Source organism: Adiantum capillus-veneris, chromosome 10 (genome assembly GCF_014529385.1).
Source record: "Adiantum capillus-veneris isolate H3 chromosome 10, ASM1452938v2, whole genome shotgun sequence".
Lineage (NCBI taxonomy): Eukaryota > Viridiplantae > Streptophyta > Polypodiopsida > Polypodiales > Pteridaceae > Adiantum > Adiantum capillus-veneris.
The window spans coordinates 98,288,144-98,315,789 of record NC_140940.1 but is presented as its reverse complement, the minus strand read 5'-3'; the positions used below and the strand labels follow the sequence as shown (position 1 = coordinate 98,315,789).

At 40.7% G+C, this 27,646-nt stretch overlaps 1 protein-coding gene across 1 annotated transcript; it reads right to left on the bottom strand.

Annotated features, from left to right (window-relative positions):
- Nucleotides 1–16,432: 16,432 nt before the first annotated feature.
- Nucleotides 16,433–21,472, bottom strand: LOC147449323 (L-ascorbate oxidase homolog). Its single transcript, XM_086521799.1, has 9 exons — nt 21,046–21,472; nt 20,657–20,912; nt 20,474–20,583; nt 19,665–19,935; nt 19,472–19,574; nt 18,655–19,000; nt 17,390–17,752; nt 17,207–17,285; nt 16,433–16,939 (listed from the first exon to the last, which is right to left on the bottom strand). The coding sequence occupies exons 2-9, from the start codon at nt 20,858–20,860 to the stop codon at nt 16,736–16,738; spliced, it is 1,680 nt and encodes a 559-aa protein (XP_086377925.1). The 5' UTR covers nt 20,861–20,912; nt 21,046–21,472; the 3' UTR covers nt 16,433–16,735.
- Nucleotides 21,473–27,646: the final 6,174 nt, after the last annotated feature.

Here is a 27,646-nt window from a genome sequence, read left to right as displayed (position 1 = left end):
ATGATATTGCCTAGAAATTGGGACAAGCTGTGTATATAAATCTTCTTGGTTCAAACCGAAACCAAGTAGAGGCTCAACTCTTAGAGAAAGAAGAATTTCCCACAGTTGTTCGGGCTCAACAAGAAACAATAATAATTGTCAGAAGTGAGTTATCAAAGGTAAGTAGGATGAGAGACTTCTAAGTACTAGGTGCAAAGAAAAATAAATATTCGAAGAGAAAATAAGAAAATCACACTATACAATTCTCGGACAAAATTGAACGTGATGAATAGTGTGATACACCTTTTATTACTCAAATGCCACAAGCTTGATCTCAATTTGATGAAGGAGAAGAAGAGATTCCCTTGAACACGTCTCTTTCACCACCAGCAGTAAGGCTTTATTGATAAGAGAAGATTGTATTGAGACATGTGAGTTTTAATGCTAATTGTAGGGGGTCACTACCACAAGAAAATACTTGTCACGTGGGTTCAATAGTAGGGATTATTTTATTCTATATTTTCTCACATTTTCACATATTAAAGGATGTTGAAAGAATGATCTTAAAAAAGAAATAAAGATTGAATAAGAAAAGGGTCCCATTTATTGGCGAGAAATTCATAGCTAATGGGGTTTTATAGATAGTTCTTAAATGCACGTGATATATAGGGTTTACCTTTAGTGATCCCCCTGAGAGTATATGATGATAGTAGTATGAGCTTGGCTTGATATTAGTGAAAGAGTTTGGCTTGAGAGAGCTTGTCTTGATAGAGTGGAGATGTTTGGCTCAACAGAGCTTGGTGTGATAGTGTTTGGCTTGACAGAGCGGAGGTGCTTGGCTCAAGAGAGCTTGGCTTGATTATGTGGAGGTGCTTGGCTCAAGACATCTTGGCTTGGTTTGTCGAAAGTGGGGATTTTATATTTAAGAGCTCTCATTTCGAGCTTCGGAAATACATACATACATACTGGTACAACTGAAATTAAAGGCATTAGATTGCTAAATTCCCTTTATACCCCTCACCTCCCTCTACCCTCCTACCTCTACCACCCTCTATGCCTCCTTCCCTCTTTCTGCATCAACCCTCTAAACATCCCTTCCTACCTCCGCTACCCTCGATGCCTCTGCCCTCTTTCTACAGCAGTCCATCTCCTCGTGGATCTTCCCCTCCTCCAACAACCCTCGACTAAGCAGCCAAAAATAGCACAAAGGAGAAAATTGTCGAAAAAATGAGGCCTGTTGTTTGCAACTACAAAAAACAACAGATCGCATGCAAGGGTGAAGTACACTGGCGAGAGAGAGAGAGAGAGAGAGAGAGAGAGAGAGAGAGAGAGAGAGAGAGAGACCTTCTATTTCCAGTAAGAGAGAGAGTGGGCACTTCTATTTTTGGCGAGAATCTCTCCAGATTCTAGCTAATTTTTATTTTCTCGAACTCATAGGGACATACTCAAGCTTTTGGAATTGGAACATTATTTTGAGCTTTTTACCGCTCTTATTACACTAACAATATCTGCGAATATTAGTGTGGCATGAGAAAAGTCTTCATTAAACTATGCATTCCTTCAATCACCAAACAATCAAATGTAACATGCATGCATGCCTTTGCTTTTGGGAATGTATGCCCATGCACATCTCTTATTGGCATCTAGAGGGACACCTTGTGCTCACTTGGTGTTCGGGCTCTTGCCCTTGGACACTCGAGTGCATCCTCCTCCTGGGGTAGGTCACCCAAGGAGGAACTTCCTAGATGGTTGCTACGAGTTGTCTCCGTCGTTTCTAGCACATGGTTCATATCAAGTGGCCATGGTGATGCCTACGCATGGCTCTTGCCCGATGGTAAACGGCCCTTGTCCGACCATGTTTCATGGCTAATATTTGGAGAGATAAGCACTTCCCTCTGTGGGCCCTCTGTTCAAATATCTTGAATTAGAAGCCTTGTAAATCAGATTCTTTATCTAGTTTTACGGGATTACGTCAATGCGAAGCTTCGAACGGCTTTACAAATCAGATTATTTATAACGTGAAACCATAAGTTTGGAGGTAGACCTGAAGAATTTTCAGTGAATTCGGTGAGGTAGCCACCTAGGTGATTCAAAATGTGAGTCGAGAACAAGGTAGAGTGGATGTGAAAAGGGGGCATTACGCTTGGTAAGAGGAGCAAACTACATCCAGAAGACATAATGGAGCAGGTGATCGTAAAGGCGTCAAGCGAGGAGGGTGCAGCTGTTGATGGGCGGGAGCAGGAGAGTATAGCAAGACGGGAGGAGAGCTCATGCAAGTGGAGGAGTTGGCGGGCGATGAGGGCGTGGTGGGGAAGTGTGGTTAGCCGGTGGGTGGAAGAAGCGGCGGCCAAGGCCAGCAGAAGGCAGGCCCTGGGCCTGCCACCTTCACCCTACAATGCATGCTCTTTCCTATTGGTAGACCCCTCCCATCCTCACCTGGCAAGAACATCCCGCGGCTTATGCGACTACTAGTTGACGAGTTAAAAACTGGCATTCATATTTCTCTTTATTACCCAAGTGTGGTAGATTGGTTATGCCATTTTCCTCTTGCATAATAGGTCTTGAGTTCAACTCTCCTAGTCGGACAGATCTCTTGGGATAGTTTCTTGCGACTTTAAAATAATCTTCCTCTCTCTCTCTCTCTCTCTCTCTCTCTCTCCCCACCCACCGGGTCATGCATCATGGCCTATGTTGGCATGCCATTGGCCTGCATGCAGTGGTTCCATCCCACCTTTGCAAAAAATTATTGAGGATATGGTGTGTTGTGAAAACGCTTCACTACTCCAAGTAGCCTAATCGTATATATTGAGTATCTTATTTACATCTTCAGTAGTAGTCTTTGAGATCAAGCCTTCTCAAATAGATTTATGAGGGCTCTTGGGATTATGTCTACAATGTTAAAAATTTTCCCAATTTTGCTTCTTCTAGCCCTCCTCCTTTCCAGGATTTAAACCTGCTCCTGCGTCTCCTGCGTCTTCTTTGTGTCTTTTGAACATTATTCACCCTACCTTCTTCTTCTACTGCTCTTGGGATTGTTCTCTTGGGACATAAGGTTGGACTAAGACCCCCCCTTTGATTTAAACAATCTCTTCTTCTACTATACACATCCTTCATCTAATGAAGTATTCTTTTTAATCATATTTAACCTCACGTGCATCCTATTATTGTATTAACAAGTTATATTGATATTTACCAAGTGCGAGCCGAGATATTAGCAATGTCTAGGATTTTCTCAATATACAAAATAGTATGATTTTCTATATATCTTTTGCTTATCTTAAGCAAGAAAATCCTTGAAGGAATCTAAAACTAAAAGATCTTCCACACCCACCAAAGAGCCTCGTCATTGCACATTTTGTGGAAAGAATAGTCATCTTTTGAAGAGAAATGTTTTGTCGAAGGAGATCTCTCCAAGGATTTGATTGCTAAAAATAAGGCCAATTTCAAGAAAACCTAGAACAACAATACCAAAAACAAATAAAAGAATAAGGAATTTCGTAGGTTTCTTACCTTGGTTCTCGTTCTCTCTCTCTCTCTCTCTCTCTCTCTCTCTCTCTCTCTCGTTCATGGTGACTAGACTATCCACTCAACAAGAGCTTGAGGTAGTGTCCAAGAGTAAAGTGGATTGGAAACAATGGGGCATCCTCTCATATGTTTCACACCTCACAACATGGAGAACTATCTTACTATCACCATTGGTTCACATTGGTGATGAATCTACCTTACCCATGTTTGAAGTTGGAAAAATATATCTTGGAAATGTTGTTTGTATGATGTGCTACATGTACCTAGCTTTCAACTAATCCATCTCTAAAGAAAATGTTAAAGGTCTTGGATGATGAAGTGATTGATAGAAGGAATCTCTATTGTGGCTTGTGGTTATTGAAAGATATCCGTAAAGCCTATGGTGGATAGACCAACGAGGATTTCATTATAATAAGAGATTCATAACAGTTAGCAATAAGTATTAAAGAGAATGTACTCAATGTAAAAGGAAATAGAAATTTGCTTAATTGATTAGGATGCTGGAGAGAAAAGATATAAGCTAAGCATGGTGGCCTTATATAGGTTCAAAATAAAAGGTGGTAATAAATCCTAGAAAGTGACATGCATCACATGTGAGAAAGATCAAGTAGCATGTGGGCTACACCAAGTAGCATGTGACTATAATTGTGTAGCATGTGTGCATAGTAAAAGCGTGGTATGAGGCTTATAGATTCCGTAGAAAAAATGTGACTATGCACATAAATGGTCCATGCTTTGCTTAAGAGTTTCTTCTCACCGTGAGTGTAAGCTACAGACTTACCTTAACAAATGCCCACATAAACTGAAGTTTACAGGATAAGCCATGGATTATGATCAAGGAGTCTAACATGGGTTACCAAATAACTACATAGGGCTCTTAAAGATTGACTCTGATGCAAGAAAATAGTGTCGGTCTTACCTCCAAACTATATGGTTTAGGTCAGTGTCTAAACACTTACATATACATGCCATCACTTTCTTTAGAGAACTACGGGCCTTATCTCCTATGCATTAATTTCCTTGCTTTTTAGAACCTAGAGGATTTTGATAGTGGTGCACATATGGATGCACATGGTTTTAGAACCGGGTTTGGTGCATATCTTCTTCTCGTTGTAGTGAGGGCACACCTTGCTGGACATAGTGCTTGTATGTATGCAAAGATGAATGCAATAGGTTTGTACAAAATGTGGAAATAAACGTATGAATCCATGTCTTGGGTCTACTTGGAGTCTTTGTGGAGACTCTGCCGTGGAAGGAGCAAACTTTCTTCAGGGTTCTTGAGGCTAGTGTATTGGAGTCGTTGATGGTGTGGGAGCATGGCCTTCAATAACTTTGACTTTTAAAATGAAAGCCAAAATGTGCTAAAAGGTTTCAATGGGAAGGCTTCTCTGAATGAGATTGACTTCAAAGTAAAAAACCTCCAAGCTTTGGGCTTTGGCAAAAGAATATTAGAAAAGAAAAAGTTCATTTGGCTTCTAAGCCATACATCCACACACTTTCAAAAGTATTCAAAAAAAAACAAACAAACAAAAACACACACACACACACACACATACAAAGCAAAGATTTATGAGTGAGGTTTAGCAAAGAAATCAAGTAGAAACGTATGAGAAAAGAATCAAGATGTCATTGGTCCAAATGCGACATAACTTTGTGCATTTGAAAAGTTTGCAAAAAATGCTATGCACAGCATTTTGATAGTTCAATTAAGTGAGGTAACTCAGCTTGGAGAAAGCAAAAAGAGCAAGAACAAAACATAATCAAACAAGTATTAATAAAAAAACAAAATTGTACACATTTTAATGCTCAATCTAATTATCCCTAAACATTGGCTAGGGTAGTGGCCATATAGACTTGCCCAAATTCAAGGAGAGATACCTAAAGTCAATTTGGGAATCACCAATGTCTTAAAGATTTGGTCATCTAAAAAAATCTCAAACTGATTTTTAAGACCAGAGCCTTCCACGATGTAGTACTTGAAAAGATCTTCCAAGCCATGCTCTCAAAACTTTGGTTAATATTTGACCATGTGGTCAAATCTTAAGTTCTTGTTAAAAGTGGGAATTGAAAAAATCCCAAATTCACTTATATGGTGTTTTAAAGAGATATACTCAATGTAAAAGAAAATAAGTTTGTTTGATTGATTAGGGGTTTGGAGAGGAGAGATGCAAGTTAAGCATGGTGGTCATATATAGGCTAAGAATGGAAGCTTGAAGGTGGAAATAAATGCTAGAAAGTGATATCCATCACATGTGGAAAAAGGTCACGTAGCATGTGGGTTACACCAAATAGCATGTGACTGTAATTGTGTACCATGTGTGCATAGTAAAAAATAATGTGATTGTAATTGTGTAGCGTGTGAGAGGCTTTATAGGTTCAATAGGAAGAATGTGATTATGCACATAAATGGTGCATGCTTTGCTTAATGGTTCTCACCGTGAGTATAAGCTACAAGATTAGCTCAACAATATCAAGAAGTCGTCTTATATCTTAGATAATGTTTCTCTTTCTGTTTGCAACAGCAAAAGTCACATTTGCATCAACTATTATCTCCCAAATCCAAAGCACTTCTCACAAATGATGAGTATTCGTTGGCACTCTTGCTTTGGTCATGTCCCAATTTCTACTTTGTAAAATCTTGTTTCCATACATATGGTTATCATCTTACCCAAGCTTCACATTTCATCATATTTGCTCTTTATGTATGAAAGGTAAACAACACAAGAATTAATTATGAAACGTCACTTTTTGAACCTCTTTGTATTTCATGCTAATTTTGCAAGTTCTATAAAGGTTGATTCACTTGGTGTTTGAAAATATTACTTAAGACTCATGGATGTCTTCGAAAGAAAGGTTTGGGTATTTTATCTTGCTAAGAAGTCCGATTGTCTCCCTATTTTTCAAAAGTGGATAAGTCAAATTGAAAATCATTCTAACTTTAAATCTCCACCTCAAGAACTGACAATGGAAGTGAATTTATAAATTTTGATTCATTTCTCCTTTCCAAGAGCATTCAAAGGAAAATATCTCTCCCTTACACCCCTCAACATAACAGGGGGTGGAGAGGAAGAACGTGATAGTAAAGGAGATGTGGCACACACTCTCTTGCATCATGTCTCTCTTCCTCTCTCTCATTTTTTAGTTAAGTTGTGGCTACATTAGTATATCTTCTAAACAGTGTTTTCAATCCAAAGGAGGGTTTACGTGTGGTAAACCTACCATGTCACATCTTCATGTTTTTAGTTTTGTTGTTCATCTCTATGGTCCATCAAAGAAGAGAATTTTGAATGCCAAATTCAAAGAGATTATCCTTTTTGGTCAAATATTTTGGTTTTGGGATTCATCTTTGGAGGATGTTTTTCTCTCCCATGATGTTGGGTTTGAATTATCTTAACATTGGTCAATACCACCGCGAGATAAAGAAGCCCCAATAGACTCAATATAGAATTGTCTCATTAACCTCTCTGACCACCTCCACCCCCTTTCACTACCATGGCCCCTGCCACCCCTACTATTCATTCCTCTTCACCCTCTCCATCATTGATATCCTCTTTCTCTACTTCAACTATTCCCACATCCTTTGTGCTAGTTGATATTGATGGCACTTGTACTCCTATATCTTCTGCTACACATGTGAGACCTCAGGATCCCCCTAGATGGATTCACTCTACTTCAAGTCTTTGGTCGTTTATGTTCTATAATTATTGAGCAGTTTTCTACAAGTGACAGAAATCACTTGTAGTTCCCCAGAGGAATTCCATACAGCGAGCGAAAAAACACCGAGCATGTCATTTTTCAGAGCGAAAGTAACTTAGTATTGTAACAAAAATTTCTTTTTTTAATTAAGCTTTCCATATTGTCAAGTGAAAGCAGTGGAACAAAATGATCAATCTGTAGAGGATTGAGTGCTCTAGCGCATGAAGTTGATTATTGCTACAATAAAAATTCGTATATGATTTAGTTACACAAGCTACCAAAACTTCAGGCACCCCTCTTGCAATGGAAATTGCAAGGAATTCAAAAAAATGGCTAATCCATAGAGGATCATAAACCTTAGCTCAAGACACTGATGCTATGTTGAAACTCGAGCCCCACCCAATCCTTGGAACAACTCCACATTTGTTGGTGCAGCATGATATAGAAACTCATGTGCTGTTGAGTGCATCCCAAGGACACAAAAATACACAAATTACATGTTAGCAAGACACGCATGTGAGACGTTGGTTGTCTCTTTTTTGGAAACCCTCACAAGTACAATGAGGGAAGTCTGCAATGGTCACAACATATGTCACCCCCTTTTGAATGGATCCGGGAGTGCTAACATGAAAAACATGTGATGCATTAGGCACCAATATATCCTCTCTCACTAGTTGTGCTTGCATTCTTCGGCCAAATGCTATCCTGACATTGAAGTCTTTGGTTAATTTTGACCTCCATCTAACGCGTTTTCCATCTCTGAATTTAGCACGGAAAGAACTAGGTGGTGGTCCACATTGCCAAGCAGGGCAGTAGTTTGACTTTGCGATCCATTTTTCTGCATCATCTCAACCTCCCATGAAAGCAAGCATGTTCCCTCTTCCACAACCCACGTCCCTGGGGTTGGCCCAAGGGGTCCAATAATCATCTCATCAATATTACAAGCACGAGTGTCACTCTCATTGCAAAACCATACGAACCGCTCCACAATTCCTCGTGGTTTGGCCCCCACAATGGGATATTTTGTCCTTCCCCAAAATCAAGGTGCAGGGAAACCATTTTGTACATTATCTGTATTGTTGGTTATGAACCTTCCACAACGTACATTTTCTCTAGGTAGCATACCAAAACACGTCATTTTTACGCTAGGCTCTGTGAGTCTAATTGCCCAAATTGTTTGAGGCACTTTCTTCTTTGGCCAAAGACTCATAGAGGAGGAAGCATTTTGCTTGACATATGATACACTCTAAACTAGTGTAGTGATAGTAACAAACTCTCGTCTATGGCAATCATCTTCAAGAGTTTCATCAGGTTCAATAAAGATTGGCCGTGATTTTCACACAGTCTTTTCGCGTATCATATCCCTATTCATCTTTGGACTTGGTATTTGCATTTCTAGAACTGCTGATTGAGTGGCATCACAAAGTTTTCTATTTGACGCACACACTAATTACTTGTTTATAAATCTAGCTGCCAAATATGCCATCATTGGTCTTGTGGACGATTGGATGCCCTTCAAGTAGGCATTGTAGCATACACTTCTGCAGTTTTTCTCTCAAGTTTCTTGGAAGTTGTTAGAGTATCAAGGGTGGCTCTATGCATAAGGGCATCCGATTTTGACTTGTCTGCACTTTTGCTCTTCCCCTCTGCAAAACAGGGTGTTTATGAGAACTTAAATGCAATACGCAAAGACTACTTTTGGCAGAGAAGACAATCTCTTGGGAAAAGACATTGGCAGTCTTTTTTATTTGTGCCTTGCTCTTTATGATGTGAAGTGTGAAAACGACGACACTTTGGGCAAAAAAAGTGATGAGTATAATTTTTGCCCTTTGCTCATCTTTCTAAACATACTAAACCCCTACTCAACTTTGAACACGACCAAAAAAGAAAAATATTTTAAATAATTCATGCAATTATAGATAAACACAACATACATCTTATTTCTTAATTATATTATTGCTTTAGGGTTTCACAGTCGTTTGCGTATTTTTGGAAAGGGAAATATTTTCTAAGGTTTTGTTTATCCCCAAGGTTAGTGGGAGGTGTCTGTGTAAACGAGGCATGATCATCGCCAACCTGCACACAACTCAATGACTCCCAATTTCACCTTCCGAAGGTGGAAATTCTTACCTCAACTAATTTGTCACCCATTACTATGCCATGTAAAGATGCCCAGGCAAGTGCTTCTGGCAAAATGTACTCAACTAGCTCTTGAGGCACAATTCCAACAGTTTCAATTGACAAATCTGAAGAGAAAACCTCCATGGATGCCTAAGTATGGACAAGCAGTTCTGCAACCTTATGTGACAAGTGGAATTGGCACCTCACTACCATTCTCAATGCAAAATTCTAAGCTTGTTTTTTGTGTAAAGTTCGTGTAGCATTTAAAAAATCCTTTCTTGTGATTTAGAATATCTTGAAGAAACAAAAACAACTAAATATAATGAATTTTAAAGGAAAGAAGAGGCAGGGAACGCAAAAGAAAAATGTAGGATGTGATGTGTACTCTACTCTTAGGTAACAAAGAAATCAAGAATCATGCTACCCTTAAAGCGGAGATCGCCGCCGACAAGATACGAGCCCTACCAATTTACCAAACCTTCTTATTAGTAGCTTACAAAAAAGTATAGCCAAAAGTATCTGACTGTCAGGATGGCATAAAGAATGCAAGCCCGTTCGCTAGTATAACTTGTCCCGTGTCGGCACGGAACTGTTTAGAGCAGAAAACGGGCAGCTTTGAATCTTAAGCTTATTGAGGCCCTACCTACTTAATCACTGAGAGAAATACAAATCCAAAAGTGGCATTGCTCTTATCAAAACCACTTTGGTGCACGTGGTAGTTGAGCGTTGAGGCCCGGACGTGTGTGTGTGTGCGCTGCATATTTGACTCTGAAGCTGCAATGTCCGTGGGCTGGTGGAGCTGGTCGCTTGGTTGTTGTGGTCTAGGAGGTAACCACGACTGTATTTTTCTCTAGCGAAAAACCTCAACAGACACAGCCAAAAGCGATGTCGGGAGTGCGCCTGAGGGGTCTTGAGCCGAAACATCTGGGGCAGATACAATTTGCTACCAACTGGCTTGAGCTAATTCGCTACAGAAGCAACAACTTTTAAAGTATTTTTTGAAAGTTTTCACCTAGGGAAAGGCCGTTCATAGGTCTATCTTGTCCCGCATCGGCGCGGTACTGCTTAGAGCAAAAAACGAAAAGCTTTGAATATTAAGGTTATTAAGGTAAGAGGCCTTGCTTAATCACTATCAGCAACACAAAGCCAAAAGTGGTGTCACAATTATCAAAATTACGGGCTGTATCCAAATATCAACAAGGTAAACAGTGCAGGTCTATCTTGCATCAGCAGGCCGTTTGCAGGTCTATCTTGTCCCGTGTCAGCGCGGTACTACTTAGAGCAAAAGACAGGTATCTTTGATACCTTTGATTTAAATAAATCTCGTAATTAAGGTAAGAGGCCCATGTATTCAGTGTCGTAAATAAAGAGATTTATCTTCAAAATAAAATAATTTTTTGCCATTGCTCTTTGCGGTACCGTGCTGGCACATTAGCATAAATGGTAGGAAACAGGGACTGGATGTTTTTTATGCAGGCACTGAATGACCAAATGCAAATGTATTTCTAATAGGGACATTGTCCTTTGTGGTACCGCGTCGGCACGGAAGCATTACAGGCAAGAAACTGAGAGTTTCAATAGAGTGGTTTTAATTAAGCACACACATTTCCAAAATAGGATGTTTTTTGCCTTGCCTAGGTGCTGAAGGTCGTCACTGGAAGATAAAATGAAAAAAATATCGTGTCCATGGAGCTCACGATGCAAACTAGAAGTCAAATGGGGCATTGCCCTACTCAGTGTCGCGCTGGCGTGGAAGGGTTTAGGGTAAGAAATGCATGGTCATTAGAGCTTGCAAGTTATAAAATCCACTCACCGAGGCATGAACCTTTCAAGCACCTAGACACCTATCACCTAGCCTCGATGTTCCAATTTAATGATTGGAACACTCTAAATGGTTCTGCGTGGACGTGGGATGCCTAAAGACAATGTGTAGGTGCCATCATGTAATAGCATCGAAGACTTTAGCCTTCATGATAGATATAAAAATCATGTTATGATTCATCTTTTATGAGTATTATCATTATTTTTTGCTATACAGTAATTAATTGTTGGAAAAATTACCAAGATACCCCTCTAACTACCAAAATACCCTTCAAATTTCAAAAATTCCCCCAATTCCCTTGTATCTATTTTGGTCGAATTGTTCAATATTTTCTAATCTTTATTCCTTTTTGGCAATTGAGATTCATTTTTTAGTTCTTAGTATGTAATTTTCCATAGATAACCTCGTCAAAAAGGCGATTATGTCTAAAAATAATGAGGCGATTCATCTCCAAAGCCTACATAACCAACTCAAATTCTAGTTTTAACATCTTGTATTGATAGACAATCACTCTTCTTATGAAAAGCTACAATTTTTTTATCTTTAGGGAAATTTAATCTCGCGACGAGGGGTATTTTGGGAATTTTGGAAAATTTGAAGGGCATTTTGAAAATTCATGATGACAAAATATTGGGGGTATTTTGGGAATTTTCCCTTATTTGTTTCTATTGCAAAGCTTTTCGAGGCACTACCCTTATCCTCCCACATCGGCACGGGATACTAAAGGGCAATGTATGGGTGGATAGTATGACTGAGTTAAACGCTTGCAATAGACATGTACATTGCCATTTTAAACACAAGTCTATACATAAGTGAAACATTTGTTGAATGAAACATATATTTTGTTGTTTGAATGTAGTCCTTCTTCTTCTAGGAGATGTCCTAGAAGACGTGGAAGGAGTGCATCCACTCCAAAAACTCTTTGTAGTGACCAGGTTAGCTCGGTTTCAGAAACAGAGATGCCGGAAGATAGTGATAATCTTGACGTTGGTTTAGGCTCTTTGCATGATTATATCAAGAGAAGCTAAAGCTGCTATGCAGATTGTACCATTTTAAATGAGACCTAAAATACGTCAAAGTGTTGCAAATGAAGATGATAGCACATTGCACATGGACAAGGGACAAGACATCCTTGGTAAAACAAGAGTTTTTAGTTGCTTTTAATGTCATGTTGTTCCACTTTCTAGGCTTATACCACATGCCAGAGTACGTGGTTTGAGGGCAGACGTCGGTGGATTAAAGTCTGCATTTTCTAGAGAAGGATATATCAAAGAGAAGGGTGCATTTATTGTGTCCTTGACTACATGTCAAAAGGAGGAAACTTTGGTCACAGGTATATCTAATTATTGCTTTTAATTATTTGTCTTAATATTAGTATTAAAAGTATGTTTAATGTTCATAAAGATGAAATTATTGATCATGGACGGGATCCAATTTGAAAACAAGTTAATTCGGAGGTTGAGGAAGAGGTTGTTGCACATCCTAAGTTTGAATCCCTTGCACACAAAAAAAATATATATGTATGGGAAGGAAATCACGAAACCGTCACTTAGCAAGCATTCATTGAAGAAATGTACTTTACAAACAAAGATAAGCATTCTAGAGTTTTATGTACGATCATTGATGCGACAAAGGTATCAAAGATTGCTTTGCTGACAAGTCTTCAAAGAATGAACTTGTGAGTGATGCTAAACCAATAGTCTTGAATTATATCATTTTTTCCACATATTGAATATTTTTTGGTATGTTTCTATAGCATGAACACACATGCTTTGGTTACTTCTCAATTGAGGGATGAGCTTGTCAATTGCTCAAATATTTTTTATGTTGACCATGAAGATTATCTATGGGCGCTACAAGAGACTGAACAAAAACTCATTGATTATCTTCAAAAAAGGGGAACATAAGGAGAAAAGCCATGGCATCCTCTTACTTGGAGATATCTTGCTCGACTAAATATTTGATGTAAGTGCTCTAGACTCTTGGATTTGCATGTGTATGATTTGTAGTTTTGTTGTTTGATCTAAGTGCTCCAAATTCTTGGATTTTCATGTAGATAGTTTTTGTTATATTGTTTATGGAATATTTATTGGAAGGTTCAAATGTCATAGGAGCTTTCAAGCAAGATAGATAGAAACAAAGATACTCTCTCCTCTCCCCATGGGATCTGAAAAAAGAAGAGAAACAAATGATTGTCTAATAAATGTGGTGATCGTGTTGGAAAGTTTTGATTCGTTTGGTTTTGTTGTTTCTAGCAAATATTTTTTGTGCTTATATTGCAATTTTGAACATGGACATATGTGGCAAATATTTTCTGTGCTTTTTGTTATGTGAGCTATGTGGCAATCCATTTCTTTTGGTCATGGACATATTACTTTTTGAGAATCTTCCCTTGCATTTTTCTTCTGTAAGCTATGTATGTTCATTGCAATGTTTAAAACCCCAAATCGACAATGATTTGGGAAACACTTTGTTTGCACTACTTGAGGTTGGTTAATTTATTTTCATGTGTTAATTTTTGCTTCATTGAAGTTTATTGCCGATGTACTTTGAGGGGGACGCAAAAAGGATGATGCGGGATCTACAGTGTTGTTAAAGTGATGACGAGTGTGATTCATGCTAAAGTATCATGTTTTGTACTTTATGAAACAAAATATGAGAATTTCTTTGCTGTAAGAGATGATGTTAGATAGTGTTCACTAAAGTGTTACTCTTGGTTTGGATATGGAAACAATAATTTATTCTCCCATGGTCTCTCTCCCTCCCTCCCTGTTTTGCACATTAAAGGAACGTCTTCTCATCAATGATGATTGTGATTCATGGTAAAGTATCATGCTTTGTACTTGATGGAACCAAATGTGAGGATTACTTCGTTGTTAAGAAATTATGCTCTCTCTCTCTCTCTCTCTCTCTCTCTCTCTCTCTCTCTCTCTCTCTCTCTCACCTAAATTCGCTTAATTTTTGTGTTCGCTCGGTGCTTGGTAAGACTCGTTCCCCATAGGTGTATTATGCTTTGATGTCATAGGTAAATAAACGAGATTCTGTAGATGAGACTATGTCCCTCTCTCATTCAAGAGGCTACAATAGCTAAGATGTCTTCTATTGCGGATGATCATATTGTGAAGCATTTATCACTTGGATGTTCAAAGTAGGATCTTCATGAGGACGAACCCCCTATTTGATAATTGATCATCTTGCCATTGCACCTTCATCTCTTGTCACTTTATATTCAAACTTCCAAAGTATTATTGCTTTAACACATAATCTTATTGTTTGTGGATGAGCTAGATTGATTGAAACTCAGGACCACTTTTTTTGTGAGAATGGGTGTATCATCTTGGAGTATTTTCCCACCATGGACAATCTTATAGATCTTCTCACCAAGCATTTAACTAGACCTTGATTAGATTACCATATGGGATCAGACCACCAATCCTAGGTGTTAGAGATAAGACATCACCAGGAGTTAACCAAATGGTGACATCCTACTCTGTATGGGATGGTTGTATGGCCACATTGGCCTTGCATATGCATTTTAGTCCATTTTTAGTCTATTGGTCCTATTTTGATTCAATTTGCCCATTTTTGGGCCTTTCCCTTTTCTCTTTTGGGTCTTTAGGCTCTTTACTAGTATAAAGTTGTCACTTGCCCCTCATTTTCATTCTTCCATTTGTATACGCATTCTCTTCAGTTAATACCCGAGCAAACAATAATTATTAGTGTGTTCAATCTCAAGAAGGCGAATGCAACCATGATAGAGTATAAATGTTTTCTTTCTATACTTGAAAGTATCTTAAAATGAGACATGAATAAAGAAAATTACAACTTCTTGGCCAACTTTTTTGGATATAACCAACCTATTGCGAAATGCATATCAAGACAATCAGTCATAACAACACATGTTTCCCAAATGAGATGATTGATCACTTATTATTAAAGAAGTTCAAGATGATTGAATTCCTAGGATATTGGACAAGTGAAACATACTAATAAAGCGCCGTGTAGTATTTGATAAGATTTTCAACCATGGAAAAACTAATTGGGAGGGTGCAAGTGAATACAACATTGAGGCCGTATAATGCAACATGTAGCTACTTTGAAAACCATGCCATTGAATTTGGTTTATGAGTTAGATGCAATATTGGCATTGGAATTCTTGCTAGAACAGCAATACAATTGCAGATAGATACCTCATGACATGTTTGTGGTAAATCTTGGGGAGAAAAAACTCTTCGACACAACTAGTGTTAGGTATCTAAGCCTCTAAATGAGCAAAGCATCAATCCCAACTAGTACGGTCGACGGGCTTCGCCCTGCTCTCTTTCTCTCTCTGTTCGTTGAGTGCCAGAGGGCTGCAAGGAACACTGCCGTACGAAGGAGCTAGTGACATGTGTCGAAGGGGGGGGGGGGGGGGGGGGGGGGGGGGGGGGGGGGAATCCCTCCCCCTTTTATAATTGTAAAGATTGTATAAATAGATATAGAGATGTTTCAAGCCTTTATAATCTCTATGGTAAGGGGGACAAATGATAGGCATGTGTTCCAAGTTAAAAGTGTTAACGATAGATATGTTGTCAATCAAAATGGTAAAGAGAAGTATAACAGTTAGACTATTAACATTAGATTTGGTAGCATCGTGTAGAATCCACCATTCATGCACAATGCATAGTGAGATCGACTCCACAAAAATCCCAACATAGAGTCTTTCCGAGGGCATGTCAGCTTGTGAAACCATGCCATATGCTTTCATAATTAACTTATGGCTTTCATAATTAACTTAAGTCTCTCTTGCATTCATTGAAGTCTCTCCTGCATGAATGTAGGATGCCCGATCATTGGACGTGTACACAAGGTGGGCATTTAAGCTTTTCTACCCATACACCTTTGGTCGACTACAACTATACCATCCACATTCTCTCTTTTGTATGCTACTTGGATGTTACTTGATATTTCCCATTCTCAGAGGCACTTTTCTTCTCCTTGATTTTTTCTTCCATCTAGACATTATATTACTACACCAAATTGCTCTTCTACAGCCATCGATAGAGTGCAGACAAACAAGCACTTGTTGCTTCTTCAGTTCATAGTCACTCTTGGATCGAATCATCTAGAATGAGACTGCTTTGGTAGGCCAAGGTAGAGCATTTTACCATCTAACCAACTTTCACAGAGCAAAAATGGCAATTGTTTTCAGCCCCAATCAATTCCCTAGCACAAATGTATGGATAAAGAGGTCCAAATTATGCTATCCATCCACCTAAATGAAAAAAGGCTCACAAGAATAGGCCATAATTATGCCAATGCAATGCAAATTCAAGTTTTTAATAAAGAAAAAGATGAATAACAAAGCACTATGTTTGTAGAAGCAGGAACTCTTATTATGAGAAGAGATTGTGAGACCTCTGATGGGTTGGCCTTGCAAGCAAGGGCTAGATTGCATACAGCCTTTGCAGTAAGGAGCTAGGTCTAAAAATGCAAGTGTGAGCGAAACGAGTTTTTTCACTCACAGAAATCTTTTGTGCATGGCTTGGGATAGCTATAAAAGATATTTAGAAGAATGCTTGGGAAAAACTGCATCACTGAAATAGTGGAAGCTCAAGGATGCTGGCCAACTGCTTTCCCACAAAGGAGCACATTGCCAGGGATGGAAGCCTCATTGCGGAATGAACCATCGGGGTTTGGCACCTTGAAGTAGAGCTGCTCCCCTAGGTATTGTCTCTCCCAAATCTGTGATCTTACATTCCACATTCCCACATTGTCCAATGATAGCATTACTGCTGTCCATGATTGAGGATATACCTAAACCCACAAAAACCTTACAATCATAAGAATACATTCTCAAGAGAAACGCCTTGGATGCCCACCAAAACCTCCAAAATTAAAAGAGCACATTCTCAAGAGAACCCGTGGATGACGCACAAAAACCTTAAAATCAAAAGAGCACATTCTCAAGACTTATGTTCCCTTGAATGACTTATGTTGCTTTCCCAAGCAATGCACCACCCTTAAATGACTTATATTCCAGCAATGCACAGCAGCCACAAATGCCCCCAAACTTTGAGGTACCTGAACCGTAGAACGTGCGACCGCATCAACAAGATTGTATTCACCTCTACTGGCAGAGCTCCATCGGCCACCATCAAAGCTGCAAACAAACAGAAACTGCCATGTGAGAAAGGACCATAGCTACTGAGTCTGCATTGAAAACTTCACCATATGACAAAGGGCTAATGGGCTAGTGCAAGATACCCAACGACAAAGGCAACATAGCCATCAATATGCCAGCTCTGCACAATGTTCTCATCATTCTGGAAAACAAGCTCAAGGAAGCCCCGGTAGTTAGTGGGTAGCACAGCAGTGGCCAGGAAAGGCGAGCCGCCACCGGGAGTGCGGGGAAAGTTGGTTGAAAAGACCCCACCCAAGTTGAAGTAGTCAGCAAGCTTCAAGGGAGTGGGAGGATTCACATATGAAATGCTGTTTGCAGAATATCGGAGCTTGCCATTCACCGTACCAGATGACCCCTCTATCACTGCAGTCTCTGTAACATTTATCATCCCATAGTGGAAAGACCCTTGAGGGTTTGGTCGTGCAGCATTGGCAGTGAGATTCCAGCTGCAACAAGAGAAAATCTCTCTCTCTCTCTCTCTCTCTCTCTCTCTCTCTCTCTCTCTCTCTCTCTCTCTCTCTGGCGAGAAAAGGGGCTGCATTCTGTGTACAAAAGAGACCTCTGAAGATCCTCAATGGCCTATCACCCAAAGGAAGTATATATGAATGTATGTGTGTATGTATGTGTACGTCTACATGTATGTGTGTATGTAATTACATTGATAATATGTAAATGTGTATGTATGTTTGTATTTACATTGATATGTATGCATACATATTAAGTATGTATGTATAAACATACATACATACATTATATGTAAATGCGTACATAGATATGTATATGTATGCATGCACATACATACATACATATAAACATATAACCTTTTTTTCCTATTGCACAGTAGGCAAAGCACTAACTGCATATTTTAGATATATGTGTATTTGATACATATGCATACATAATAAGTATGTATGTATAAACATACATACATACATTATATGTATATGTGTATGTAGATACGTATATGCACATACAAACATAACCTTTTTCTCTCATTGCACAGTAGGCAAAGCACTAACTGAATGTATGTATATACTTACATATACATGTGTGTGAGTGTGTGTGTGTGTGTGTGTGTGTGTAATGTATGTATGTTATGTATGTATGTATGTGTGTGTATGTATGCATGTGTGCATGTATACATACATTCAAGTATATATACACACATACATACATACAAAACATACACACACATACATGTAAATATATAACATTTTTTTCCCGTTGCAAAGCACTAACTGCATGTGTTGGATAGGTTCAGTCATATACTACTACAATATAGCAAACAAAGAAGAGACATGACACTGACTACATGTATACACGAGGAGATAAGACACATAGATCTTACTTAATAGTCCTGGCTTGTCTGAGAGAGTAGTCAATCTGAATGGTTGGGCCTGGCGGAAGCGGACCTGAAACCTTTGAATTAGAGTTTGAGTATTGGACGACCGCGATGCCATTCAGAACAGGGGTGGTAAATCTAGAGCTAGCCACCATGTAGTAGGCACCGGGAGACTGATTGAGTGTAACCAGTACAGAATAGGACTGGCCAACATGAATGTCAAGGTTCTCATAGCTTAGTTGCTTGGTATGCGATCCTTCGGTCTCCACCACTGTCAAATTATGGCCTGCAATTCTGAAGTTGATAGAGGTCGCAATTCCGACATTGGAGATCCTCAGCCTGTATGTCTTACCTGCACAACAAGGTGAAAAGTCACAATGGCCTACGTAAGACGACGAGAAAGATAGAGTGCGCCCCACTATACAATGTCCCTCTTTATAGCTATAGGAAAACACATCCCCACAACGGTAGTATCGAGCTCCATTGATCATAGGAGTGACTAAATAAAATACAACAGAAACCCACTAACAATATCTGAGATGGTATTATAGGCCCTATGTTAGCATCTAATTCCTTTCCATTGAACTAGGAAACTTGCTTGTTTTAATTGATTATTAACACAGTAATTTGCACCATAGAAAATTGCTTGCAAAGCTGATCTCCATGCCATAAGTGCAATTGAGACCACACCATAATATACGCCTAGATGAATCCAGGATAAGCCCCAATTCACCCTTAAATGATCATAGCTTGCCAATAGAAATGGGCTTGGATGTTTCTCCTTTTACTTTGGACTAAAACAACAAGCAGACCATCAACATACCACGATCAAGCGTAACAGTGGTCCCAAAAGGTCCCCTGCCATTGATAAGTATTCCATCAGGAGGACCTAAGGAGCCACCACTGTCAAGTTGGGCTTGCAAGTCCTGCAGTAACATAGCAAATCGTTATCGTCACCGCGGAGAGATTAGACAAAGACATGTGTTCTAAACATGACTATTGATGCTAAAACTTACAGTGTGATTGGCATTGTACCAATCTCCAATAAGCACAGGAATCTCTCCGTCTGGAGATGGATAGGGCAAAGGTATGATAATTCTGTTGTCTATCTTCAAGCTACCATAGCCTCCAGCAGCCTTGAGAAACCCAGTTGAGGGGAAATAAAAATAGCTTCCAATCTGATCTTTAACTTGGAAGAAGTAAGTATAGTTTTGGCCAGGCAATATCGGACAATTTGTCCCTAAAACTCCATCTTGCCAAGATGATCTTCTTTGGTAAACCCCATTCCTATATCACAATGCGAGACAGACAAATTGCTTAAGAATATCAAATACCTAAGATGCGAGTGCATAGTCTAAGAAATCAACAACAGTCCCCTATGTGAGGATCGGTCAATTAAAGTGGTCATGTTCATCCAAAGGAAATGACATCCAATACACAGATCCACACTCAATTGCAGAAGAAAGTACCTTCTATTCAATGGAGAAAAGGGTCACTTTCAATTAATACAAGCATGAATATATTTGAATGAAACTTATTCTAGTGCATGAAACGCATACATGTACATCCATCCTCATTTGTGGTGGAGGCCACTCTTAAAACAGATTAAACATCAGACACAGAACCCAAAATCGGATGGCCTTCCACATCCCCATCCTCATTCATGTAAATCCACATATATCTTCACTCCATACATACACCCACACACACACGCCAAATCGATACCTAGTACACCCATACATTGAAACAGAGAGCAAAATGTTCGATCATGAAAGCGGAGACAGCTGCCAGAACTCAAGTCCGGACACAGGTGTTCAATGCTTACCAAGTGAACAATAGGGGCTCATCAATGCTATTGAATACATTGATTTCTAGATTTATATTGGTTTCAGAATTGATTTGAGGGCCAGGGAATTGGCCATTTATTAGCAGGACCTGGTTAAGAACAACAGTATGAGTGAGTGAGAGAGTCAAACAACAGAAGCCAAAATGAAAGATGAATGCATACCCGCTTCGGCTTTCCAAGCGGAGAGGCCGTTCCATAGGTTACATTCCAGGTAATGGGCTGGATGGCATCAGCAAGATTAGCACTCCAAATTAAGCCACGGTCCTCGTCCGCATTCACGAGCAGCAAATTGCCTGCAATAGAGGAGGCTATGGAAACCGCTGCTATGAAGGTGAGGAGCAGCAGCTGGCAACCAGCTGTTGCCATTGCCAGCTTTAGAAAAGGGTCCCTTGTGACTAGTTGTGCCACTACGTTCCCCCTAAGAGCAAAAGGGAAAGCTGCACTGTCAAGTACTGCCCATAAATGGTAAAAGGCAGAAAAGCTTTGTACACACAGAGAAAGAGCTTGCGCTTAAGAAAATATATGAACAAAGCAATGCAGGAAGAGCTAACCTTAATCAACGAGCAGAGAGAGCTTCCCTTGCAAAGTCCTGACTGAATTGAACAGCTTCCTTACATTGTCTATGGAGGTCTACAACAATGCAGTTCGGTCCAGAGCTCGGAGGACTTATGGAGTTTGAGAGGCGGGTGCAGCAGAAGTTAGAACAGGAGGAAAGAAAACTGAGGGTAACGGTAGAAGAGGCGACACAAGAAATGGGCTATGGCGACTCGAAGCTAACGAGCTAGAAAGAGATACGATTGCGAAGTGATGGGTGAGTGTACTATAAGAGAGATGATATGATGACGGTCAGAGGCGAGAATGAAGAGAGCGCAGCTGCGCAAACTTGAAAAGTTCACGAGAAAGCAAACAGCGCGCAGAGAAAGAGAGAGAGAGAGAGGTGTAGGGGGCGCGAAATCGATGAGAGAGGATTTGAAAGAGAGAGAATTGAAGGTAGCTGGCCGCTTGATGGCGAAGAGGGGCTGTTATAAATTCAACGCGAGACAGAAAACCAGGAGCCTCTCTTCTTTAACTGTCAGCTGGAAGGGGGGGATCGCTGGACTCCATTTTTGACTTTAAAAAGTGTGTGTGTGTGTGTATCCAGATTCCACCTTCATAGTCATGTGCAATGGTAGGTAAGGGCTTCCAACTTCTCCTTTGAATATTTTAGATTTCTCTCTCTCTCTCTCTTATCCATTTTGCTCAAGACTCAAAGCCCATACATGTACATTCCCTCTTCTGGGCCTTGCCTCTTGAAACACTCTAGTGATCCTCTCCGGTGTGCCCCACCCTCGTCCCCCTCATATGCTACTCTCCCCCACTTCGACAGCTTCGATTTGCGGATTGTGTGACGTGGAAAGGGCATATGCTCAGCGCTTTGAGTGTGTGTGCACACACACTCACATGTCAAAGTATGGAGTTATAGGTGCACCTAGAAGAGGGAGAGGAGGAGAGAAGAGAGAGAGAGTGGAGCCAAGCCTTCATTGAGCAGTCTCCATACAAAAATGAGCAGATACACGAACACACACTCACATGTCAACTGGAAGGGGGGGATCGATGGACTCCATTTTTTACTTTAAAAAGTGTGTGTGTGTGTGTGTATCCAGATTCCACCTTCATAGTCATGTGCAATGGTAGGTAGGCCTCGTCACTAAATGACACCTCCCCAGGGAGGTGGGATCAATGGCCCACAGTAGGCGTCGCGAGGCGAGTGCAATCCGGGCCGTCCGATCGACATTTAAACTAGGTGTGAACTAAGCGTGAACTCAGAGTGAACTCGACGTGAACTAGGGAGGGCCTGCACACCACACCAAATTTGGTGTGAACTCAGTGTGAACTCGGTGTGAACTAGGTGTAAACCTGTCCGCGATACCGTGATCTATAAGCTTATCCCACACACACCTTTCAACGAATGCGTGATAGCTTAGTGGTTAGAGTCAATCCCGTGGGGGAGAGGGTAGTGGGTTTAAGTCTCGGATCCGAGAAAGTGGGAATCTTTTGCATTCCGTAGGAAATCCAACGGTCACGATCAACTAGTGATTGTGAGCCATTAATCCCACCTCCAAATGGAGGTGTCAATTAGTGACGAGGGTAGGTAAGGGCTTCCAACTTCTCCTTTGAATATTTTAGATTTCTCTCTCTCTCTCTCTCTCTCTCTCTCATCCATTTTGCTCGATCTCATATTTTCAAGACTCAAAGCCCATACATGTACATTCCCTCTTGTGGGCCTTGCCTCTTGAAACACTCGAGTGATCCTCTCTGTTGTGCCCCACCCTCGTCCCCCTCATATGCCACTCTCCCCCACTTCGACAGCTTCGATTTGCGGATTGTGTGACGTGGAAAGGGCATATGCTCGGCGCTTTGAGTGTGTGTGTGCACACACTCACATGTCAAAGTATGGAGTTATAGGTGCACCTAGAAGAGGGAGAGGAGGAGAGAAGAGAGAGAGAGAGTGGAGCCAAGCCTTCCTTGGGCAGTCTCCATACAAAAATGAGCAGATACACGAACACACACTCACATGTCAAAGTATGGAATTGTAAGTGCACCTAGAAGAGGGAGAGGAGGAGAGAACAGAGAGAGTGGAGCCAAGCCTTCCTTGGGCAGTCTCTATACAAAAATGAGCAGATACACGAACTCTTTGCAGAGGGGACCATTCCTCTATAAAGAAAGTGCGAGCCTATCCGACTCTCCCAAATATCCCCATGACTTAATGGATGGGGAATGTAAAAAGTTGCCACCTTAAAAGGGGCATCCAATTGATATGGACCAAAAGAGGTCCGTGGATTGGAGCAAATATGGGGCATCCCCTAAGACCTTTCCAGAAAGCTCTCTCTCTCTCTCTCTCTCTCTCTCTCTCTCTCTCTCTCTCTCTCTCTCTCATTATCTCTCTTATTAAGTACACCACTCTAATCTCTATTTAGCTACTCATAATTCCTAACAAGTTCCCAATTTCCAATAACTTGCTCAAAGAAAATACTATTAGACATCAAGTAAAACCTAGCGTATTTGCAAGATGACAAGCAATGCAAAGTCGGTGAAAATGTACAAAATCCTTTGCAAGCTTCACTTCAACCCAAGACGTTGAATGAATAATGGGGAAATCGCCTTATTGTCAATGGGAGAGAGAGAGAGAGAGAGAGATAACTCCCATCCATCTTCTTCTTCTTCTTCCTTCTTCAATCGCACACTCAAAAAGAAAAAAAAAATGTTTTGCTTTTAGCCATATCATGCCTATCAGGCCTAGGGTAAGACCGAACGACCAAGGACCCAGACGGACATGCGGTCAAGGGGCCCCTATTATTAGCAAGGCAGGGCCTATATAGGGCATGGTCGAGTGGAGAGTTGCATGCTCATTTCTCCACGTTAACCCTCACAGACACCCTATTACCTTCGACGGACACCTTATTACTTATTTGAGTCCTGGACCGGGCTTGTCAGTCCAATAGGTGTGTAGGTGATCGCTAGTGAGAGGCACAACACTTATACAATATTTTTGCAACGATCGGCCACTGTGGGCGCCCATGTGTGAATAGGTCAAACTCTTATAAAAGGTCTATTTTGACCTAAAATCCTCATTTTGGGAGGTGCATGCTAAGAAGTGCTCTTGCTCTACCTCTATCTCCTTCTCCTTCGTGTGCTCACAGGTGTGTGTGTGTGTGTGTGTGTGTGTGTGTGTGTGTGTGTGTGTGTGTGTGTGCGCGCGCGCGCTTGAGAGAGAGAGAGAGAGAGAGAGAGAGATCGAGCATTGCGGCGGCATCGGCGGTTGAGCACGGCAACAGCGACGGCTCCTTCTTCTTTGCGGCACGGGATCCTTCATGACGGAAGCATTGAGCGATGAGTGACACATCATGCCCCTTTGAGCTTGCTAGGACTCTCTAGTTGTGTGCTTGCAGCCATTCATGGCTTACACATGGTGTTTTGGCAAGTTCCCATCCTTCGATACGTGCGACCAAAGTGCACATTTTTGGCACCGCTATCAGGGACTACCTTGCACTAAGCTTGAGGAGCACTCAATGCTACCTCTTGAAGCCATTCTTTCAATTGTTTTTAGCTTTTGTCTGAGGTTGTGTTTGATCTGTTAAGTTCGGTAATGTGTATACAGGTTTTAGTAGGATTTTTTAGCTATGTTAAGTGTTGTAGTGTAAGTGTTTTGCTAGATCTGCTAAGTGTTGCAATGTGCAAGTGTTAGCAGATTTGTTAGTTAGTGTAGATCTGTAATGTGCAGTAGACTATGAGCTACAACCAGTGGGTTGGTTGAGTAAGTTTGTGAGTGTGCAGTTGGCTGTGTTAGACAGTGTGTGTACCAGTATCGATACCGGTACCAATATAGTACAGTATAGCATAGTACAGTACTAGTACCAGTATTAGTATAGTATAGTATAGTATAGTACAATACCAGTAGACTAGAGTAGAGTAGAGTACAAGTACCACTACCACTATAGTACCGGTACCATTATGCTACCATTACCAACAAAATCTGAGACCAAAAAGAAAATTTTTTAAAAAAATTGAGGGTAAATTTGGGTTGCAAACATCCCAAAAACTAGGTATGTGGCCTTCACGGGCACTCATCAACACTTATAGAGTGTTGAGGTCACATGCACCTACGCTCTGGTCGTGTACTAGAGGACGATCACATAGAGAGTGAAGGAGTACGAGCGGAAGTGCGACGCGAGAGAGAGTGCGAGAAGAAGAGCACGACGATATGGTGAACTCGCTCTACTGTAATGTGTAGAGCATAGTGAGTTCTTATTAGGTTTTTACAAAAGAATATGTGTACATACCTGGCGGCCCGCCCACTTACCTAGGCGACCACATTGGGCTTTATACCCCAACAACCTCCCACTTAAAGTCCAATGTGGTACTTTAAGTGTGAGAGAAGCTACTATACAAGCTAATATACAAGAGATGGAGAGAAGTGATGTACTACCCTACACCTAACTGCTTGCGAAAATGCGCAAAGCTCGCTGAGGGAAGTCCTTTTGTAAGTAGATCAGCAGGATTTTCTATGGTGTGAACTTTGACAAGCTGAAGTTGCTTATCCTCGAGCATTTCCCTGATGAAATGATACTTCACATCCACATGCTTTGTCTTTGAGTGATAAACTGGATTGCGAGCCAATTGAATAGCACTTTGACTATCACAATATAACACAGGCATCTCTTCTTTGATTCCCAAATCTGTTACTAGTCGATTAAGCCAAATTGATTCTTTGCATGCCTCTGATGCTACAACATATTCAGCCTCTGTAGTAGATTGAGTAACACAATCTTGTAATCTAGAACGCCATGATACTGCTCCACCAGCCAATGTAAAGACATACCCTGACGTAGACCTTCGGTTGTCTAACTCATCTGCATAATCTGAGTCTGTAAAACCCTTTACACTTAGCTCCTGACTCCCATAGCATATACGCATACTCTTTGTAGCTTTCAGGTATCTCAATATTCCTTTCACTGCCTCCTAATGTTTCTTGCCTGGGTTTGACATGTATCGACTTACTACTCCCACTGCAAATGCAATGTCTGGGCGAGTAGCAATCATTGCATACATTAAACTACCCACTGTAGACGCAAATGGAATCTTATCCATTTCAGCCTGTTCTTCCTCAGACACAGGACAATCTTGTTTGCTAAGTTTCACATATGGTGGCAATGGAACACTCAATGCCTTTCCCTTCTCCATATTGAAACGTTGCGAAACCTTGTCAATATACTCTGTTTGAGATAACCAAATCAACTTCTTTGATCTGTCTCTCTCAATGTGCATACCAAGTATATGACTTGCCTCACCCATGTCTTTCATGTCAAACGATTTTGCCATCTTTGACTTCAAAGCTGAAATTTCTTCCAAGTGCTTGCCAGCAATCAACATGTCATCCACATACAAAATAAGGATCAGTCAACTGCCATCCTTAGCCTTCTTTGTATATAGACAGTGATCGAACTCACTACGTTTGTAGCCTTGAGAAAGCATAAACTTGTGGAACTTATGGTACCATGCCCTCGGTGATTGTTTTAAGCCATAAAGACTCTTTAACAACTGGCATACCAAATCTTCCTTGCCTTTCTCAACAAACCCTTCTGGCTGCTGCATGTAAATTTCCACATCTAAATCACCATGCAAGAACGTTGTCTTGACATCCATTTGGTGCAACACCAAATCTAATATGGCAACCAATGCAAGAAAGCATCTCAATGTAGTCATCTTGACCACCGAAGAGAAGACTTCATCAAAGTCAATGCCTTGTTCCTTCTTAAAGCCCTTGGCAACAAGCCTTGCTTTGTACTTTGGCTGACTATCATGAGTGGTGATCTTATACCTGTAAACCCATTTACAAGGTAGAGCCTTTTTACCTTGTGGTAATTTAACTAGCTTCCATGTCTTGTTTTTATGCAGAGCTGTCATCTCTGACTGCATGGCCAATTGCCAATTCCCAGAGTCCTTCATTTGCACTGCTTCCTTGTAACATGAAGGCTCATTGCAATCAGTCAACATGACATAGTTCATAGATGGAACAAACCTATCAGGAGGTCGCGTGATACGTCCAGATCTACGCACAATAGGTGGCTCAGGCTCAGCCACAACCTGTGGTTCCACTCTATCCTGTCCTTGCTCCTCTTGAGCCTTGAGATTTTGTCTTGCACGTGCAGGTCCATCTTCTTGGAAGACAACTCTTCTAATCTCCTCAACCCTCTCTGGTTTAGAATGATATTTGGCTTCATTAAAGTGAACATCATTGCTGCGGATAACCTTTCTAGATTCGGGATCCCAAAGTCTGTACCCCATTTCACCAGAATTACCATAGCCTAGAAAGATGCACTTTCTACTCTTTGGCTCAAGTTTGTTCCTAAATTCCTTTGGAACGTGAGTATATGCCTCACAGCCAAAGACTCTGAGATGCTTGTATGAGGGCATTTTGCCTTACCATACCATCTCTGGCACTGAATCCTTCTGCAAAACCTTGCTAGGAGATCTATTTACAAGATGAACAGTTGTTGATACAGCTTCAGCCTAAAACCCATTTGGCAGCTGTGCATTAGACAACATACTTCTGACCTTCTCTTGTATGGTCCTATTCATCCTCTCAGCAACACCATTTTGAGGAGGATTGTA